The sequence below is a fragment of the Triticum dicoccoides genome, chromosome 3A, assembly GCF_002162155.2.
Source record: "Triticum dicoccoides isolate Atlit2015 ecotype Zavitan chromosome 3A, WEW_v2.0, whole genome shotgun sequence".
Classification (NCBI taxonomy): Eukaryota; Viridiplantae; Streptophyta; class Magnoliopsida; order Poales; family Poaceae; genus Triticum; species Triticum dicoccoides.
The window spans coordinates 516737208-516758411 of record NC_041384.1 but is presented as its reverse complement, the minus strand read 5'-3'; the positions used below and the strand labels follow the sequence as shown (position 1 = coordinate 516758411).

The 21204-nt window shown below is 49.7% G+C and overlaps 1 protein-coding gene across 1 annotated transcript; it reads left to right on the top strand.

Annotated features, from left to right (window-relative positions):
• The first annotated feature begins 614 nt into the window (after positions 1 to 614).
• LOC119268888 (receptor-like protein kinase 5) lies at positions 615 to 4389 on the top strand. Its single transcript, XM_037550600.1, has 2 exons — positions 615 to 3554; positions 3650 to 4389. Exons 1-2 carry the CDS (start codon positions 848 to 850, stop codon positions 4105 to 4107), a joined length of 3165 nt encoding a protein of 1054 aa, XP_037406497.1. The 5' UTR covers positions 615 to 847; the 3' UTR covers positions 4108 to 4389.
• Positions 4390 to 21204: the final 16815 nt, after the last annotated feature.

Sequence of the window (21204 nt, the reverse complement as noted above, 5' to 3'; positions counted from 1 at the left end):
GTGAGAATTCGATAGTAAAAAATGTCGCCAATGTCACTTGATATGTATGAGAATATTAAATGTAATATTAATATAACTAATATTGAACTCTTAAAGTTAATGTGGCCCTGTTGCAACGCACGGACGTTCTTCTAATATTATCTATGAAGGCATTCTCAGTTTCTTGACATGTCAACCTATCAAATTTAAAATCTGACCTAGCGTGTCAGGTTATATATGACCGCACCCGGCAGGGGTGCGGGGTGCGGCAAGCCGCACTTTCCATCCTTGAAAACCAGCCGAGCAGCCCAGCTGGTTTTTATATGTAGAACGCTCTTTCGATGTACTCTACCATCCTTGAAGTATGACCGTTGAACGACTAGAAGTTTGGACTAGTCCACCTGTATATTGCGCTATCCAAGATTTTTCTCCGTTTGACCACCGAGAGAGAGCCAGAGAAAGGCACTCGATCGTGGGCCACTCGTGTTTGAACGCAGCTAGCTTTGCCTTTGCGGTCGGTCTACGGTGACGAAGCAGGCCGTTATTAGAGAGACGATGAGTGGCGGAAGGCGGCTACTTGGACCCGTGGAGTCAAGTCAAGAAACACTATCTTCTCGTAATTAAGAGGGCGTTATGTGCACTACACACACACATTTTCCGGCTTCTCTCTTCACATGGAATGAAGCAAACCGTGAGGCCGCAAGCACGTCGAAGCTTCCTAGCAAGCACCTACAGCAAGTGAGCGGTCACGTTCCGGCCGCCTTTGCTTACCTTGTGTACGTGCTTAATACAAAACCAGCTCCTCTTCCCGCGTCCACACCGCGGCGGCCAACACACGAAGAAGACCAGCCCGAAAACGCCCCAGAGCATGGCGCCCTTACCATGTCGCTCGTCCCTCCTCCTGCTGCTCGTGCTCCCTTGCTGCCTCCTGCACCGCGCGGCCGCCCAGGCCGCCGACGAGGGGCGGCTGCTCATGCAGATCAAGAGCGTGTGGGGCGACCCGCCCGTGCTCGCGGCATGGAACGGCTCGGGCGACCACTGCACCTGGCCCTACGTCACCTGCGATGCCTCCGGGCGCGTCACGGGCCTCCACCTCGCCAACACCGGCGTCGCCGGCCCATTCCCGGACGCCATCGGCGGCCTCTCCGGCCTCACCAGCCTCAACATCTCCAGCAACAACATAACCGGCGCCTTCCCGACCAGCCTGTACCGATGCGCTTCGCTCCGGGACATCGATTTGTCGCTTACGTTACTCGGCGGCGAGCTCCCCGACGACATCGGCCGCGCGCTCGGGAAGAACCTCACCTCTCTGATGCTCAACGGCAACTACTTCAACGGTACCATCCCTGCCTCTTTGTCCCTGTTAAAGAACCTGCGGTCGCTCGCGCTGGACGGCAACTACCTCGCCGGCACCATCCCGGCAGAGCTCGGCGCCCTGACGGGCCTTGAGACGCTGAAGCTCGCCTACAACCGGTTCAGCGTTGGCGAGCTGCCGGCGTCGTTCAAGAGCCTGACCAAGCTTAAAACCTTCTTTGCGGCAAACTGCAGCCTCACCGGCCACTTCCCGAGCTATGTTGCGCAGATGCCGGAGTTGGAGCTGCTTGACCTCTCGGTCAACGCCTTGAACGGAAGTATACCTCCGGCGATTTGGAACCTCACCAAGTTGCAAACTGTGGCTCTGTATGCAAACAACTTCACCGGCGAGGTCGTCATTGATGATGGTGCTTTCGGCGCGGTGAATTTGGTGATGATAGACCTGTCCGCGAATCACAGGCTTACTGGCCCAATTCCGGAAAGTTTCGGCCTCTTGCCGAAGCTTAATACCTTGAACTTGTTCAACAACAGCTTCTCCGGCGAGATACCGGCGAGCATCGGCAGGTTGCCTTCACTAGAGACACTGAAATTGTTCAGCAATCGTCTCACCGGCACGCTCCCGCCGGACCTCGGCAAGAACTCGTCGGCAGGTTTGATGTATATTGAAGTTGATGACAACGAGATCACCGGCGCGATTCCGGAGGGTCTTTGCGCCAACGGCAAGTTCCAGTCGCTCACCGCCTCTAACAACCGCTTGAACGGGCCCATCCCGGCAGGCCTCGCCCGTTGCGCCACGCTCAACAACCTTCTGCTCGACAATAACCAGCTCTCCGGCGAGGTTCCTGAAACATTGTGGACGCAGACACAACTTGAATACGTGCGGTTGCGGAATAACCAGCTAAGCGGGAGTCTGCCCGTCAACATGTTCAGCAGCCTCTCCAATTTACACATAGAGAACAATCAGTTTAGTGGCAACATCCCAGCGGTGGCCGTTGAACTCCATAAGTTCACCGCCGGGAACAACAATTTTTCAGGGGAGATGCCGCCAAGTCTTGGCAGCGGCATGCCGCTGCTGCAGGCAATGAACTTGTCCGGTAACCAGCTCTCTGGCGGGATCCCGAGGAGCATAGCCAAGCTCGGCTCCCTGACGCAACTGGACCTGAGCAGGAATCAGCTCGCCGGCGAGATACCGGCCGAATTGGGCGCCATGCGGGTGCTCAACGCACTTGACCTGTCGTCCAACAGACTATCCGGCGACATACCGCCGCCGCTTGCCAGGTTACAGCTGAACCAGCTCAACCTGTCATCCAACCAGCTCGACGGCCAGGTACCGGCAGGGCTCGCCACCGCCGCTTACGATCGGAGCTTCCTCGGCAACCCCGGCCTCTGCCATGCCGGTCTGGGGCCCGGCTACCTCACCGGCGTGCGCTCCTGTGCTGCGGGATCACAAGCTGCCCCTTCCTCCTCGGGCGTCTCGCCGGCGCTCCGCACTGGCCTCCTGGCCGCTGCCGGCGCGCTCCTTGTCTGCATCGTGGTCTTCGCCTTCTTCATCGTCCGCGACATCAGGAAAAGGAAGCGCGCGGCACAGGACGGTGGCTGGAAGATCACGCCTTTCCAGACCGATTTGGGCTTCGGGGAGGCGGCCATACTCCGGGGGCTGACCGAGGAGAATCTCGTCGGCAGCGGCGGGTCGGGGCGCGTGTACCGCGCGGCGTACACCAACCGGTACAACGGCAGCGCCGGCGCCGTGGCCGTGAAGCAAATACGGAGCGCCGGGAAGGTGGACGAGAAGCTGGAGCGCGAGTTCGAGTCGGAGGCCCGAATCCTCGGCGGCGTCCGGCACAAGAACATCGTCAGGCTGCTGTGCTGCCTCTCGCGCGACGACTCTGCCGGCAAGCTCCTCGTGTACGACTACATGGACAACGGCAGCCTCGACGGGTGGCTCCACGGCCACGCTCTCACCGACGGCGCCAGGCACTCCGTGTCGTCCGTGGCGAGGGCCCGATCGGGTCGGCGCGACGCTGGTTTGGACTGGCCGGCGAGGATCAGAGTCGCCGTGGGCGCCGCGCAGGGGCTCTGCTACATGCACCACGAGTGCTCCCCGCCCATCGTTCACCGGGATGTCAAGACCAGCAACATCTTGCTGGACTCGGAGTTCCGGGCCAAGGTCGCGGACTTCGGGCTGGCCAGGATGCTGGCGCAGGCCGGCACGCCGGACACCATGTCCGCCGTCGCCGGGTCGTTCGGCTACATGGCTCCTGGTAAGGAATCAATCAACCATCCCTCCCTGTTCGTCGGTGACTAAATTTCCAGTGGATTCATACATCTGACACTGTCGTCGTATGCTCGTGTGCAGAGTGCGGCTACACGAGGAAGGTGACGGAGAAGGTGGACGTGTACAGCTTCGGCGTGGTGCTCCTGGAGCTCACCACCGGGCGGGCGGCCAACGACGGCGGCGAGGACGGGTCGCTGGCGGAATGGGCGCGGCACCTGTACCAATCAGGAGGAAGCATCACGGAAGGCACAGACAGTCGCATCAGATACGCGGGGTGCTCGGACGAGATCGAAGTCGTGTTCAGGCTAGGCGTGATGTGCACGAGCGCGTCGCCGTCGTCGCGGCCGGCCATGAAGAACGTGCTGCACATCCTGCTCAGGTGCTGCGAGCAGACGCACCAGAAGGGCAAGGCGGAGCCTGGCCGGGAGTTCGAGGCAGCAACCCTCCTGCTGCCGCAGCGCGGCAGCCGCCGGAAGCAGCTTTCGAACTCCAAGGGATCCGACAGCGAGGAGAAGGGCGACTTCGACACCATTGTCTGATTTAAGGAGCCAACCGCAGCATCTTGATTGCACTGGCAGAGCGGTTAAGACGACAGCTCGAAGCAGGGACCAGTATATTTGTATTCGGGCAGTATACAAGTTTTGCTTACTAGGTACCCTCGACGGGTGGCTCCACACGCGCGCTCTTGAGTTCATATCTGATTTAGGTGTCATACCTAGTGCATCGGGTCCAATAAAAATCTTTTGTGACAATATCGGTGCAATTGCCTTGGCAAAGGAATCCAGATTTCACAAGAGAACCAAGCACATCAAGAGACGCTTCAATTCCATCCGGGATCTAGTCCAGGTGGGAGATATAGAGATTTGCAAGATACATATGGATCTGAATGTAGCAAACTCATTGACTAAGCCTCTTCCACGAGCAAAACATGATCAGCACCAAGGCTCCATGAGTGTTAGAATCATTACTGTGTAATCTAGATTATTGACTCTAGTGCAAGTAGGAGACTGAAGGAAATATGCCCTAGAGGCAATAATAAAGTTATTATTTATTTCCTTATATCATGATAAATGTTTATTATTCATGCTAGAATTGTATTAACCGGAAACGTAATACTTGTGTGAATACATAGACAAACAAAGTGTCACTAGTATGCCTCTACTTGCCTAGCTCGTTAATCGAAGATGGTTATGTTTTCTAACCATAGACATGAGTTGTCATTTGATTAACGGGATCACATCATTAGGAGAATGATGTGATTGACATGACCTATTCCATTAGCTTAGCACCCGATCATTTAGTATGTTGCTATTGCTTTCTTCATGACTTATACATGTTTCTATGACTATGAGATTATGCAACTCCCGTTTACCGGAGGAACACTTTGTGTGCTACCAAACGTCACAACGTAACTGGGTGATTATAAAGGTGCTTTACAGGTGTCTCCAAAGGTACATGTTGGGTTGGTGTATTTCGAGATTAGGATTTGTCACTTCGATTGTTGGAGAGATATCTCTGTGCCCTCTCGGTAATGCACATCACTTAAGCCTTGCAAGCAATGCAACTAATAAGTTAGTTGCAAGATGATGTATTACAGAACGAGTAAAGAGACTTGCCGGTAACGAGATTGAACTAGGTATTGAGATACCGACGATCGAATCTCGGACAAGTAACATACCGATGACAAAGAGAACAAACGTATGTTGTTATGCGGTCTGACCGATAAAGATCTTCGTAGAATATGTAGGAGCCAATATCAGCATCCAGGTTCCGCTATTGGTTATTGACCGGAGACGTGTCTCGGTCATGTCTACATTGTTCCCGAACCCGTAGGGTCCGCATGCTTAACGTTACGATGACAGTTTCATTATGAGTTTATATATTTTGATGTACCGAAGGTTGTTCGGAGTCCCGGATGTGATCACGGACTTGACAAGGAGTCTCGAAATGGTCGAGACATAAAGATCGATATATTGGACGACTATATTTGAACACCGGAAAGGTTCTGAGTGAGATTGGGACAATACCGGATCACCGGGAGGTTGTCGGAACTCCCCGGGAGGTATATGGGCCTTATTGGGCCTTAGTGGAAAGGAGGGGAAAGGAGCAAGGGAGGGGGCGCCCCCACCAAGCCCAATCCAAATTGGGAAGGGGGCCGGCCCCCCTTTCCTTCCTCTTCCTTCCCTCTCCCACTCCTAATAGGAAAAAGGGGAGTCCTACTCCCGGTGGGAGTTGGACCCCCCCCCCTAGGGCGCGCCACCCTCCTTGGCCGGCCCCCTTCTCCACTCCTTTATATACGGGGGCAGGGGGCACCCCATAGACACAACAGTTGATCATTGATCTCTTAGCCGTGTGCGGTGCCCCCCTCCACCATAGTCCTTGATAATATTGTAGCGGTGCTTAGGCGAAGCCCTGCGACGGTAAAACATCAAGATCGTCACCACGCCGTCGTGCTGACGAAACTCATCCCTGACACGTTGCTGGATCGGAGTCCGGGGATCGTCATCGAGCTGAACGTGTGCTAGAACTCAGAGGTGTCATAGTTTCGGTGCTTGATCGGTCGGGCCATGAAGACGTACGACTACATCAACCGCGTTGTGCTAACGCTTGCGCTTCCGGTCTACGAGGGTACGTAGACAACACTCTCCCCTCTCGTTGCTATGCATCACCATGATCTTGCGTGTGCGTAGGAATTTTTTTGAAATTACTACGTTCCCGAACAGTGGCATCAGAGCCTAGGTTTTATGCGTTGATGTTATATGCACGAGTAGAACACAAGTGAGTTGTGGGCGATATAAGTTATACTGCTTACCAGCATGTCATACTTTGGTTCGGCGGTATTGTTGGATGAAGCGGCCTGGACCGACATTACGCGTACGCTTACGCGAGACTGGTTCTACCGACGTGCTTTGCACACAGGTGGCTGGTGGGTGTCAGCTTATCCAACTTTAGTTGAACCGAGTGTGGCTACACCCGGTCCTTGCGAAGGTTAAAATAGCACCAACTTGACAAACTATCGTTGTGGTTTTGATGCGTAGGTAAGAACAGTTCTTGCTAAGCCCGTAGCAGCCACGTAAAACTTGCAACAACAAAGTAGAGGACGTCTAACTTGTTTTTGCAGGGCATGTTGTGATGTGATATGGTCAAGACATGATGCTAAATTTTATTGTATGAGATGATCATGTTTTGTAACTGAGTTATCGGCAACTGGCAGGAACCATATGGTTGTCGCTTTATTGTATGCAATGCAATCACGCTGTAATGCTTTACTTTATCACTAAGCGGTAGCGATAGTCGTGGAAGCATAAGATTGGCGAGACGACAACGATGCTACGATGGAGATCAAGGTGTCGCGCCGGTGATGATGGTGATCATGACGATGCTTCGGAGATGGAGATCACAAGCACAAGATGATGATGGCCATATCATATCACTTATATTGATTGCATGTGATGTTTATATTTTATGCATCTTATCTTGCTTTGATTGACGGTAGCATTATAAGATGATCTCTCACTAAATTTCAAGATAAAAGTGTTCTCCCTGAGTATGCACCGTTGCCAAAGTTCGTCGTGCCCAGACACCACATGATGATCAGGTGTGATAAGCTCTACGTCCATCTACAACGGGTGCAAGCCAGTTTTGCACACGCAGAATACTCAGGTTAAACTTGACGAGCCTAGCATATGCAGATATGGCCTCAGAACAGTGAGACCGAAAGGTCGAGCGTGAATCATATAGTAGATATGATCAACATAGTGATGTTCACCATTGAAAACTACTCCATTTCACGTGATGATCGGTTATGATTTAGTTGATTGGGATCACGTGATCACTTAGAAGATTAGAGGGATGTCTTTCTAAGTGGGAGTTCTTAAGTAATATGATTAATTGAACTTAAATTTATCATGAACTTAGTACCTGATAGTATCTTGCTTGTTTATGTTTGATTGTAGATAGATGGCCCGTGCTGTTGTTCCGTTAAATTTTAATGCGTTTCTTGAGAAAGCAAAGTTGAAAGATGATGGTAGCAATTATACGGACTGGGTCCATAACTTGAGGATTATCCTCATTGCTGCATAGAAGAATTACGTCCTGGAAGCACCGCTGGGTGCCAGGCCTGCTGCTGGAGCAACACCAGATGTTATGAACGTCTGGCAGAGCAAAGCTGATGACTACTCAATAGTTCAGTGTGCCATGCTTTACGGCTTAGAATCGGGACTTCAACGACATTTTGAACGTCATGGAGCATATGAGATGTTCCAGGAGTTGAAGCTAATATTTCAAGCAAATGCCCGGATTGAGAGATATGAAGTCTCCAATAAGTTCTATAGCTGCAAGATGGAGGAGAACAGTTCTGTCAGTGAGCACGTACTCAAAATGTCTGGGTATAATAATCACTTAATTCAACTGGGAGTTAATCTTCCGGATGATTGTGTCATTGACAGAATTCTCCAATCACTTCCACCTAGCTACAAGAGCTTTGTGATGAACTATAATATGCAAGGGATGGGTAAGACAATTCCCGAGCTCTTTGCAATGCTAAAAGCTGCGGAGGTAGAAATCAAGAAGGAGCATCAAGTGTTGATGGTCAACAAGACCACTAGTTTCAAGAAAAAGGGCAAGGGGAAGAAGAAGGGGAACTTCAAGAAGAACAGCAAGCAAGTTGCTGCTCAGGAGAAGAAACCCAAGTTTGGACCTAAGCCTGAAACTGAGTGCTTCTACTGCAAGCAGACTAGTCACTGGAAGCGGAACTGCCCCAAGTATTTGGCGGATAAGAAGGATGGCAAGGTTAACAAAGGTATATGTGATATACATGTTATTGATGTGTACCTTACTAGAGCTCGCAGTAGCACCTGGGTATTTGATACTGGTTCTGTTGCTAATATTTGCAACTCGAAACAGGGACTACGGATTAAGCGAACACTGGCAAAGGACGAGGTGACGATGCACGTGGAAAATGGTTCCAAAGTCGATGTGATCGCGGTCGGCACGCTACCTCTACATCTACCATCGGGATTAGTATTAGACCTAAATAATTGTTATTTGGTGCCAGCGTTGAGCATGAACATTATATCTGGATCTTGTTTGATGCGAGACGGTTATTCATTTAAATCAGAGAATAATGGTTGTTCTATTTATATGAGTAATATCTTTTATGGTCATGCACCCTTGAAGAGTGGTCTATTTTTGATGAATCTCGATAGTAATGATACACATATTCATAATGTTGAAGCCAAAAGATGCAGAGTTGATAATGATAGTGCAACTTATTTGTGGCACTACCGTTTAGGTCATATCGGAGTAAAGCGCATGAAGAAACTCCATACTGATGGACTTTTGGAACCACTTGATTATGAATCACTTGGTACTTGCAAACCGTGCCTCATGGGCAGGATGACTAAAACGCTGTTCTCCGGTACTATGAGAGAGCAACAGATTTGTTGGAAATCATACATACAAATGTATGTGGTCCAATGAATGTTGAAGCTCGTGGCGGATATCATTATTTTCTCACCTTCACAGATGATTAAAGCAGATATTGGTATATCTACTTAATGAAACATAAGTCTGAAACATTTGAAAAGTTCAAAGAATTTCAGAGTGAAGTTGAAAATCATCATAACAAGAAAATAAAGTTTCTCGATCTGATCGTGGAGGAGAATATTTGAGTTACGAGTTTGGTTTACATTTGAAACAATGCGGAATAGTTTTGCAACTCACGCCACCCGGAACACCACAGCGTAATGGTGTGTCCGAACGTCGTAATCGTACTTTACTTTATATGGTGCGATCTATGATGTCTCTTACAGATTTACCGCTATCGTTTTGGGGTTATACTTTAGAGACGGCCGCATTCACGTTAAATAGGGCACCATCAAAATCCGTTGAGACGACGCCTTATGAACTATGGTTTGGCAAGAAACCAAAGTTGTCGTTTCTGAAAGTTTGGGGCTGCGATGCTTATGTGAAAAAGCTTCAACCTGATAAGCTCGAACCCAAATCAGAGAAATGTGTCTTCATAGGATACCCGAAGGAGACTGTTGGGTACACCTTCTATCACAGATCCGAAGGCAAGACATTTGTTGCTAAGAATGGATCCTTTCTAGAGAAGGAGTTTCTCTCGAAAGAAGTGAGTGGGAGGAAAGTAGAACTTGATGAGGTAACTATACCTGCTCCCTTATTGGAAAGTAGTACATCACAGAAACCGGTTTCTGTGACACCTACACCAATTAGTGAGGAAGCTAATGATGATGATCATGAAACTTCAGAACAAGTTACTACTGAACCTCGTAGATCAACCAGAGTAAGATCCGCACCAGTGTGGTACGGTAATCCTGTTCTGGAAGTCATGCTACTAGATCATGATGAACCTACGAACTATGAAGAAGCGATGGTGAGCCCAGATTCCGCAAAATGGCTTGAAGCCATGAAATCTGAGATGGGATCCATGTATGAGAACAAAGTATGGACTTTGGTTGACTTGCCCAATGATCGGCAAGCAATTGAGAATAAATGGATCTTCAAGAAGAATACTAACGCTGACGGTAATGTTACTGTCTACAAAGCTCGACTTGTCGCAAAAGGTTTTCGACAAGTTCAAGGGATTGACTATGATGAGACCTTCTCACCCGTAGCGATGCTTAAGTCTGTCCGAATCATGTTAGCAATTGCCGCATTTTATGATTATGAAATTTGGCAGATGGATGTCAAAACTGCATTCCTGAATGGGTTTCTGGAAGAAGAGTTGTATATGATGCAGTCGGAAGGTTTTGTCGATCCAAAGGGAGCTAACAAAGTGTGCAAGCTCCAGCGATCCATTTATGGACTGGTGCAAGCATCTCGGAGTTGGAATAAATGCTTTGATAGTGTGATCAAAGCATTTGGTTTTATACAGACTTTTGGAGAAGTCTGTATTTACAAGAAAGTGAGTGGGAGCTCTGTAGCATTTCTGATATTATATGTGGATGAAATATTGCTAATCGGAAATTATATAGAATTTTTGGATAACATAAAGGGATACTTGAATAAGAGTTTTTCAATGCAAGACCTCGGTGAAGCTGCTTACATATTGGGCATTAAGATCTATAGAGATAGATCAAGACGCTTAATTGGACTTTCACAAAGCACATACCTTGACAAAGTTTTGCAGAAGTTCAAAATGGATCAAGCAAAGAAAGGATTCTTGCCCGTGTTACAAGGTGTGAAGTTGAGTAAGACTCAATGCCCGACCACTGCAGAAGATAGAGAGAAAATGAAAGATGTTCCCTATGCTTCAGCCATAGGCTCTATCATGTATGCAATGCTGTGTACCAGACCTGATGTGTGCCTTGCGGTAAGTCTAGCAGGGAGGTACCAAAGTAATCCAGGAGTGGATCACTGGACAGCGGTCAAGAACATCCTGAAATACCTAAAAAGGACTAAGGATATGTTTCTCGTATATGGAGGTGACAAAGAGCTCATCGTAAATGGTTACGTTGATGCAAGCTTTGACACTGATCCGGACGATTCTAAATCGCAAACCGGATATGTATTTACATTAAATGGTGGAGCTGTCAGTTGGTGCAGTTCTAAAAAAAGCGTCGTGGCGGGATCTACATGTGAAGCGGAGTACATAGTTGCTTCGGAAGCAGCAAACGAAGGAGTCTGGATGAAGGAGTTCATATCGGATCTAGGTGTCATACCTAGTGCATCGGGTCCAATGAAAATCTTTTGGGACAATGCTGGTGCAATTGCCTTGGCAAAGGAATCCAGATTTCACAAGAGAACCAAGCACATCAAGAGACGCTTCAATTCCATCCGGGATCTATTCCAGGTGGGAGACATAGAGATTTGCAAGATACATACAGATCTGAATGTAGCAGACCCATTGACTAAGCCTCTTCCACGAGCAAAACATGATCAGCACCAAGGCTCCATGGGTGTTAGAATCATTACTGTGTAATCTAGATTATTGACTCTAGTGCAAGTGGGAGACTGAAGGAAATATGCCCTAGAGGCAATAATAAAGTTATTATTTATTTCCTTATATCATGATAAATGTTTATTATTCATGCTAGAATTGTATTAACCGGAAACGTAATACTTGTGTGAATACATAGACAAACAAAGTGTCACTAGTATGCCTCTACTTGACTAGCTCGTTAATCGAAGATGGTTATGTTTCCTAACCATAGACATGAGTTGTCATTTGATTAACGGGATCACATCATTAGGAGAATGATGTGATTGACATGACCCATTCCATTAGCTTAGCACCCGATCGTTTAGTATGTTGCTATTGCTTTCTTCATGACTTATACATGTTCCTATGACTATGAGATTATGCAACTCCCGTTTACCGGAGGAACACTTTGTGTGCTACCAAACGTCACAACGTAACTGGGTGATTATAAAGGTGCTCTACAGGTGTCTCCAAAGGTACATGTTGGGTTGGCGTATTTCGAGATTAGGATTTGTCACTCCGATTGTCGGAGAGGTATCTCTAGGCCCTCTCGGTAATGCACATCACTTAAGCCTTGCAAGCAATGCAACTAATAAGTTAGTTGCAAGATGATGTATTACAGAACGAGTAAAGAAACTTGCCGGTAACGAGATTGAACTAGGTATTGAGATACCAATGATCGAATCTCGGGAAAGTAACATACCAATGACAAAGAGAACAAATGTATGTTGTTATGCGGTCTGACTGATAAAGATCTTCGTAGAATATGTAGGAGCCAATATGAGCATCTAGGTTCCGCTATTGGTTATTGACCGGAGACGTGTCCCGATCATGTCTACATTGTTCTCGAACCCATAGGGTCCGCACGCTTAACGTTACGATGACAGTTTCATTATGAGTTTATATATTTTGATGTATCGAAGGTTGTTCGGAGTCCCGGATGTGATCACGGACTTAACGAGGAGTCTCGAAATGGTCGAGACATAAAGATCGATATATTGGACGACTATATTTGGACACCGGAAAGGTTCCGGGTGAGATTGGGACAATACCGGATCATCGGGAGGTTATCAGAACTCCCCGGGAGGTATATGGGCCTTATTGGGCCTTCGTGGAAAGGAGGGGAAAGGAGCAAGGGAGGGGGCGCCCCCCCAAGCCCAATCCGAATTGGGAAGGGGGCCGCCCCCCCTTTCCTTCCTCCCTCCTTCCTCTTCCTTCCCTCTCCCACTCCTAATAGGAAAAAGGGCAGTCCTACTCCCGGTGGGAGTTGGACTCCCCCCTAGGGTGCGCCACCCTCCTTGGCCGGCCCCCTCCTCCACTCCTTTATATACGGGGGCAGGGGGACCCCCCATAAACACAACAGTTGATCATTGATCTCTTAGCCGTGTGCGGTGCCCCCCTCCACCATAGTCCTCGATAATATTGTAGTGGTGCTTAGGCGAAGCCCTGCGACGATAAAACATCAAGATCGTCACCACGCCGTCGTGCTAATGGAACTCATCCCCGACACTTTGCTGGATCGGAGTCCGGGGATCGTCATCGAGCTGAATGTGTGCTAGAACTCGGAGGTGCCGTAGTTTTGGTGCTTGATCGGTCGGGTCGTGAAGACGTACGACTACATCAACCGCGTTGTGCTAACACTTCCGCTTCCGGTCTATGAGGGTACGTAGACAACACTCTCCCCTCTCGTTGCTATGCATCACCATGATCTTGTGTGTGCGTAGGAATTTTTTTGAAATTACTACGTTCCCCAACAAGGCTAGCTTCTAGGGTTTAGCCTCTCTGATCTCGTGGTAGATCTACTCTTGTACTACCCATATCATCAATATTAATCAAGCAGGACGTAGGGTTTTACCTCCATCAAGAGGGCCCGAACCTGGGTAAAACAGCGTGTCCCCTGCCTCCTGTTACCATCCGGCCTAGACGCACAGTTCGGGACCCCCTACCCGAGATCCGCCGGTTTTGACACCGACTTTGGTGCTTTCATTGAGAGTTCCTCTGTGTCGTCGCCGTTAGGCTTGATGGCTCCTACTATCATCGATAGCGATGCGGTCCAGGGTGAGACTTTTCTCCCCGGACAGATCTTCGTATTCAGCGACTTTGCACTGCGGGCTAATTCGCTTGGCCATCTGGAGCAGATTGAAAGCTATGCCCCTGGCCGTCAGGTCAGATTTGGAAGTTTGAACTACACGGCCGACATCTGCGGAGACTTGATCTTCGACAGATTCGAGCCACAGCTGGGCGCGCCGCACTGTCGCGATGGGTATGACCTAGCTCTGCCACCGAACAGTACCCTAGAGGCCGCGCCCGCATCAGCTCCGACCTTTAGCTCGGAGCTAACTACGCCAAATGAGGACGGGTGGTTAGACACCGCCTCAGGGGCTGCAGTCTCAACGGCGATCGAGCCAAACACCAGCCTAACCCTCTATGCAGCCCGTGACTCCAAGGTGCCAGACTCTTTTTCTGACTCCGAACCGCCCGCGCCCTTGCTAATCGAATCCGATTGGGCGCCGATCATGGAATTCACCGCCACGGATATCTTTCAGCACTCGCCCTTCGGCGACATACTGAATTCACTAAGGTCTCTCTCTTTGTCAGGAGAGCCCTGGCCGGATTATGGCCAACAGGATTGGGATGCGGACGACGAAGAAATTCGACGCCCACCCACCACCCACTTAATAGCCACTGTCGATGACTCAACCGACATGCTCGACTTCGACTCCAAAGACATCGACGGTATGGACGACGATGTGGGAGGCGAAGAGGAACCACCGCCCACAGGGCGCTGGACGCCCACTTCATCATATGACGTATACATGGTGGACACACCAAAAGAAGACGACGACGAGGAACGGAAGGACGCACCGAAGGCTTGTTCCCTCGAGAAGTAGTCAAAGCAGCGGCGCAAGCGCCTCCCAAAATCCCGCCTCGGCAGAAATAAGGATCATACAGAGCCAGCGTTGGAGCAGGGCGAACCACTGCCGGACCACGGCAATATGGAGAATCAAATCGAACAAACCAATTCTGTCAAAGATAATAGTCCGGACAACATAACGCCGGACAGGCACCCGGAGCAGCAGAATGCCCTTCAAAGGCTTGTTGCCACCACGAGGAGTCTGAAAAAGCAGAAGCAAAGGCTCAAGGCTACGCAGGACACACTCCAAATCAGATGGAGTAAAGTACTCAACACAGCAGCGAAGTACGGCGATAATCGCCCCACCAAGAGCTACCCAAAGCGGAAGTTGCTACCTGAATTCGATGAGGAGGCCTCGGACCTCCCACAACTAAAAATCAAAACAGCCACCTGGCCGGATAGACGACCTCACGGCCAACATAGAGCGGCAAACAATGCCACTCACAAGACAATACGCGATCCATGCGAGGGCTCGCACCAAAAGGACGACGCAACCAGATCCATCTATGGACCACGCAAGCGCGCCCCAGCATACAATGTAACATAACAAACATCCGAACAACTCGGTACACCCAGATACAGGGGTGCCGCACACCCCCTATGTTTCACCGATGAGGTGCTGGACCATGAATTTCCAGAGGGATTCAAACCCGTAAACATAGAGGCATATGACGGAACAACAGGCCCTGGGGTCTGGATTGAGGACTATATCCTCCATATCCATATGGCTCGAGGAGATGATCTCCATGCCATCAAGTACTTACCCCTCAAGCTCAAAGGGCCAGCTCGTCACTGGCTTAAAAGCCTCCCCGAAAACTTCATTGGAAGCTGGGAAGAGCTCGAAGACGCTTTTCGGGAAAATTTTCAAGGGACTTATGTCCGACCTCCGGACGCGGATGATTTGAGTCATATAACTCAACAACCCGGAGAGTCAACCCAAAAACTTTGGAACAAGTTCTTACTAAAAAGAACCAAATTGTCGACTGTCTAGACGCCGAAGCCTTGGCAGCTTTTAAGCATAGCATCCGTGACGAATGGCTTGCTAGAAACCTCGACCAAGAAAAGCCGAGAACAATGGCAACATTAACAAGCCTCATGACCCGCTTTTACATGGGTGAGGACAGCTAGCTAGCCAGATGCAGCACCAGCGACCCCAGTACATCTGAAGTTAGAGATGGAAACGGGAAATCACGGTGCAACAACAATAACAAACGCCGGAATAAAGAAGACAACACGAAGAGCACGGCAGTAAATGCCGGATTCAAAAGCTCTCGGCCAGGTCAGCAAAAGCCGCCCTCTAAAGGCGCCAGAGACGAACTGTCCAGCCTAAATAAAATTCTGGACCAAATATGTCAGATCCATAGCACCCCTGGTAAACCCGCTAATCATACCCACAGAGAATATTGGGTCTTCAAGCAGTCCGGCAAGCTCAACGCCGAACACAAGGGGGAGGATACGCCAAGCGAAGACGAGGATGAGCCTCTCAAGCAAGACACTAGGGAACAAAAGAAATTTCCACCAAAAGTCAAAATAGTAAACGTGTTACATGTGATAAAAGGAAGAAACAAAACGGCACTCCCAGAAAAATATGCCCAAGGGCCTATCACCGCGGAGTCCTGCCACTGGTCGTCCCAACCGATCACTTTCGACCATCGTGATTACTCAGCAAGTATTCGGCGTGCAGGATGGGCTGCCCTGGTATTAGACCCAATAATTGACGGATACCACTTCACACGAGTCCTGATGGACGGTGGCAGTAGTCTAAACTTGATATACCAGGATACAATCCGCGAAATTGGGATAGACCCAACAAAAATTTGCCATAGCAATACTACCTTTAAAGGAGTAACGCCAGGCCCAGGGGCTCATTGCACGGGCTCCCTACTACTAAAGGTTATATTCGGCTTCCCCGATAACTTCTGTAGCGAACATTTAACCTTCAACATCGCTCCCTTCCAAAGTGGCTATCAAGCACTACTCGGATGCGAAGCTTTCGCTCGCTTTAATGCAATACCGCACTACGCTTCCCTCACACTTAAAATGCCCGGCCCACATGGCATCATTATAGTAAACGGAAGTATTAAGCGATCTTTGCGTGCCGAAGAGAGTGCGGCTGCCTTGGCAGCCGCACACTAAAAACGGCCTCACCAACTAAAGCATTTAACAGGTCATCAAGACCCCGGACACGGTTAGACGAGTCCAGCGCAACTATATGTAATTCATACCGGATCAATGGTCACACCCCTATTACAAATACAAGGGGCTCAATGCACGCAGACAAGTGGAAATTTTTACTCATCTTGAATTATACATTGTTTCTTTAAAAACTATCTTTTTGCATGACAACTTTTTCACCTAAGTTCCTATCTTTTACAGATGATCATCGTGCTACACCCGTCCAGGATACGGCACAACGGAGACACAGGCACAGATGTGTAGCAGGGACCCGCTCCAAGGATTCTTTTTAGATTAAGACCCTGCGTAAACCTTTTTTACCGTCTCTTGTTGATACATATCCACCGAATTCTCAGCACAGTTGAGAAGGATGCTGACGTCTTGGCATGTGGCCACGTCAGAATAATGCACGTACCTGGACACAAGGGGCTTATTACAAAGGGCACTATTTAGGCCTGGTTTATACCATAAAGACCGAATACCTTAGGGAGTGTTCGCCGTCGCGAGTTTGGCCTTATATGCATCAGCTCCGAATCATTGTCTTTGATCAAATGTTGGGTTTGCCTAGCTCCTGTGTTTTGGTGCCTTACGTTCCGCTTTATCGGCTAATGTAGCACCAGGAGAACTACTGCGATTATGCCCTGGTTTATCCGGACGAGCACCTTAGTAGAGAAAGCCGAAAACTGATTGTCATGATATAGTGTGAGACTGGTCAACCACTCGATGACCTATCGGAATGTTAGAATTCCTCCGCCATAACGAAGGGCCGTTTTCCGGCCAGGCATGTATGCACCCCGCGATCGGGAGAGTGCGGAGCCACCAGGGGCTATCTAGTAGCCCCACTGTCAAACTCCTATGGCTAAGTGAAAGTGTTAAATCATTATAGTCCGGTTGCCTCGCTCGCTACGCTATCACCTCCTTAATAGGACCAAGACGTTGGGTTAAGTGTGAACACGCGTTTTTTGCGAGCACCTCCGCATTATATGCGTGGGGGTTGAAGCCGACGGCTGCAATCTTTCAGGTTATACACATGTATACATAAACGGCCGCACAGGAGGCATCATACTACTTTCAGGCAAAAGTATAAACATAGCCTTATAAAAACTTCATAAAAGCATTGTGTTTACAATGAGAATACATATCACTCAAACATAATATTCTTCGAGCACTGGGCCTCTATCAAACGAGCACCCTCGAGAACCTCCTCAAAATAATGCTCGGCAGCCACTCGGCCTATGGCCGAACCCTGCGCCGCAACAGTGGTAGCGTCCATCTCCGCCCAGTATGCTTTAACACGGGCAAGGGCCATCCGTCAGCCTTCTATGCACGCCGACCTCTTCATCGCATTAATGTGCGGCACCGCACCAAGGAACTACTGCACTAAGCTGAAATAGCTGTTTGGCTTTGGCTTTTCCGGCCATAGCTGATCCACAACAGACCTCATGGTGAGTCTGGACAACCTATTCAGTTCGGCCCATTCGGCTAGCTGGTCAGTCAATGAAAGTGGACGCTCTGGAACGTGGAATTGCGACCAGAATAGCTTGTCCACTTCACGATCTGTCTGACCTTGGAAGTACTTGGCCGCATCGGCAGCGCCCGCCGCCAAATCCATATACGCATCTGCCGAACTCCACAGCCGATCCAGAGGGGCATACCGTGGATCCCCGAACTTCCTCCGTAACATGAAGGGTTTCCCAGCTGCAATATCCCCGACTTCCCGCAACTCCTCCTTCTTCGCTCTCATAGCAGAATGGGTGTCTTTGTCCGCTGCCGTGGCCTTCTCAAGGTCCGTTGCCTTCGCTCGGTTTTCTTTTTCAAGGACCCGACAACGGTCGGTAGTGTCTTTTAATTCTACGGCCATCTTGGCCATCTTCTCTTGGCTCTCGCAATGTGCGGCCTTCTTGGCATTCAACTCTTCGGTCGCCTTCAAAGCAGCGGCATTACTAATCCTCGCTTGTTCCTTGGCTCGGGCAAGTTCTGCCCGCAAGGTTTCCATGGTGGCAGCTCCATCTGTAGTCACAACATATTAAAGATACTGGCATCATGCTGCTCTTACTATGTGGCATTCAACAGATAATAACACTTACCCTGTGCCTCGTCAAGCCTCTTGTTAACAAGCTCGATGTCGGCGTCTGCCGCATCCAGTTGCCGTTTTAATTTGGCAAACTCACTAGTCCGGTTAGCCACCGGAGCTTCCACCACCTGCACATAGGGGCAGTCTGGTTATTGCCTGGGAATATGATCCTCTATTCACCGCCGTTCTCGATGACAACCAGAGTCTCAGGGGCTACTATCTACACAGGGCACGCCTAACATGTGCAGTACTATCACATATTATCTCACATACCTCAAAGCATGTCAGTAGACTCATAAAGGCTTCATGTAATCCGCTTTCGGCGGACGAGATTCTCTCCATCACCTTACCCATTAGCATACAGTGTTCTTCTGAGATGGCCGCTCGCCCCACCAACTCCCTCAGAACGTCCGACCGCACACCAGACGGTGCTGGACTCTTTTGTCTGCTCTCTTCGAGAGCCGGACGCTGGGGACTTCAGGGGTCTATGGAATTATCTTCTGGCCTCACCGGATCCGGAGAGGCCGTCTGTGACGACACTTCGGGGTCACTCACTTCTTGAGCGAAGGAGTCCGGGGGAGGCGTTTCGCTCTCCATCATCTCTGGAAGAAGATCCCCCAAAGACGAGCTCATCTGAGAGGGGCTAAGGCCCGAACTTCAAGATATATGCGGTGGTTATTTTCTCAGATAAAAGATAGCATACCTTTACTATTAAAGTATTTTGGATCACTTACGACTCGTTGGAGGGCTGATCCCCCGCGGACTTTGTGCGGCAAAAGCACCCCCCGAGGCAGGACCCTCTATGGGAGACTTCTTCTCCTGTTTGGAGGCTTCGACTTCCGGATCCTCAGAAGTAGTCCTTTTCCTCCCCCGGTTGTCCTCCTTCGTGGAGACGCTCAATCCCTCGGTTTGAACGGGCAACGATGGGGGCCCGCGTCCGCCCGTATTATCCCCCCCGGTATCTTCCTTCGAGGGCTCCGGGCAAAGTGCGACCTCGGGCATCTTTTCCAATACCGGATTTTCCAAACCCTCAGGGAGGGGGGCCAAACACCGAATCATCTTCGCCGTTGTTAGCCAGTACTAGTCAAAAAGTGAACTCTCAGAAATAACTTCATGACGAATAAAAGACAGTGTGTTCGGCCAGAGGGTTTCTTACTTGTTCGGCGGCGCGGTTACTGCTCAGGCCCACGTCCTTGGTAATATCCGGACACTCTACTTGAGGTCGAGGAAACTTTGAATGGCACGCGGTCCCTCTGGGTTGAACTCCCACAAGCGAAGGGGCCGTCGTTTGCAAGGCTGGACTTGACGAACCAGCATAACTTGTATTACCACGGCCAAGTTAAAATCTCCCTCGAAGAGATCTCGGATGCGGCTTTGCAGTATAGGCATGCCCTTGGCTGGACCCCAGCTCAGACCTCTGCTAATCCATGACATCAGTTGTGGTGGGGGGGCCCGAGCGAAAAGCGGGGGCAGCCGCCCACTTGGCACTTCTGGGAGCCGTGACGTTAAACCACTCTTGTTGCCATAATTCGGACACCTCTGGAAAGGAACCTTTCGACCATGGAGCTCCTGCCATCTTGCCTATTGATGCACCTCCGCACGCTGCATTTTGCCCCTCGATCATCTTCGGCTTTACTTCAAAGGTCTTGAGCCACAGGCCGAAGTGAGGGGTAACGCGGAGGAAGGCCTCACACACGACAATAAATGTCGAGATGTGGAGAAAGGAGTCCGAAGCTAGATCGTGGAAATCTAGCCCATAATAGAACATCAAACCCCTGACGAAGGGATCCAGAGTGAGGCCTAGACCTTGGAGGAAGTGGGAGATGAACACAACGTTCTCGTTGGGTTCGGGAGTAGGGACGATCTGCCCTTGAGTAGGCAGCCGATGCGAAACCTCGGCGGTCAGGTATCTGGCCTCCCTCAACTTCTTAATGTCCTCTTCCGTGACGGAGGAGGGCATCCATTGGCCTTGAAGGCTGGATCCGGACATGACCGAAGATCCAGAGCACCTAACCTGGGCTTTGGGTGTTAGAGCTCGAGGCAGGGAAGGGTTCGATTGAGCACGAGAGGGAAAAAGCAAAAACCTTGTATCTTTATAAAGAGGGTGAATATCAAGCGTCCTCTCCATAGCCGTTTAGGACTTGCCTATAATCTAGGAGTCCTAGACACGGTTGGGTTACCCACGACCGCATTAATGAGAATCCCGTAATTGGGGGGACACGATCTCTGCTTTGACAAGACATGTCGAAAAACTGCCTCGCATTATGTGCGGGGCTGGTTAAAAGAAACGGTTCGAATAATCACCGGGCCATGACATAACGTCGTGCTGCCAAAACAAGCCCGCAAATTAGATCTGCGAAAATATTATTCTCTCTGCGGTGGAATGTGGAACTTATTTTGTAGGGTCGGACACTATCCTCGTATTCAAATTCTTCCGTGATGTATTCGGAGAAGGAACCCGCCTTGCAATGCCGAAGACAATACTGCACGCCGGACTCATCGTCATTGAAGCCTGGTTCGGGGGCTAC

Coding starts and splice junctions, on each gene's coding strand:
- LOC119268888 (XM_037550600.1), top strand. CDS start 848: ATGGCGCCCTTACCATGTCGCTCGTCCCTCCTCCTGCTGCTCGTGCTC. Junction 3,555..3,649: donor GTTCGGCTACATGGCTCCTG/GTAAGGAATCAA, acceptor GCTCGTGTGCAG/AGTGCGGCTACACGAGGAAG.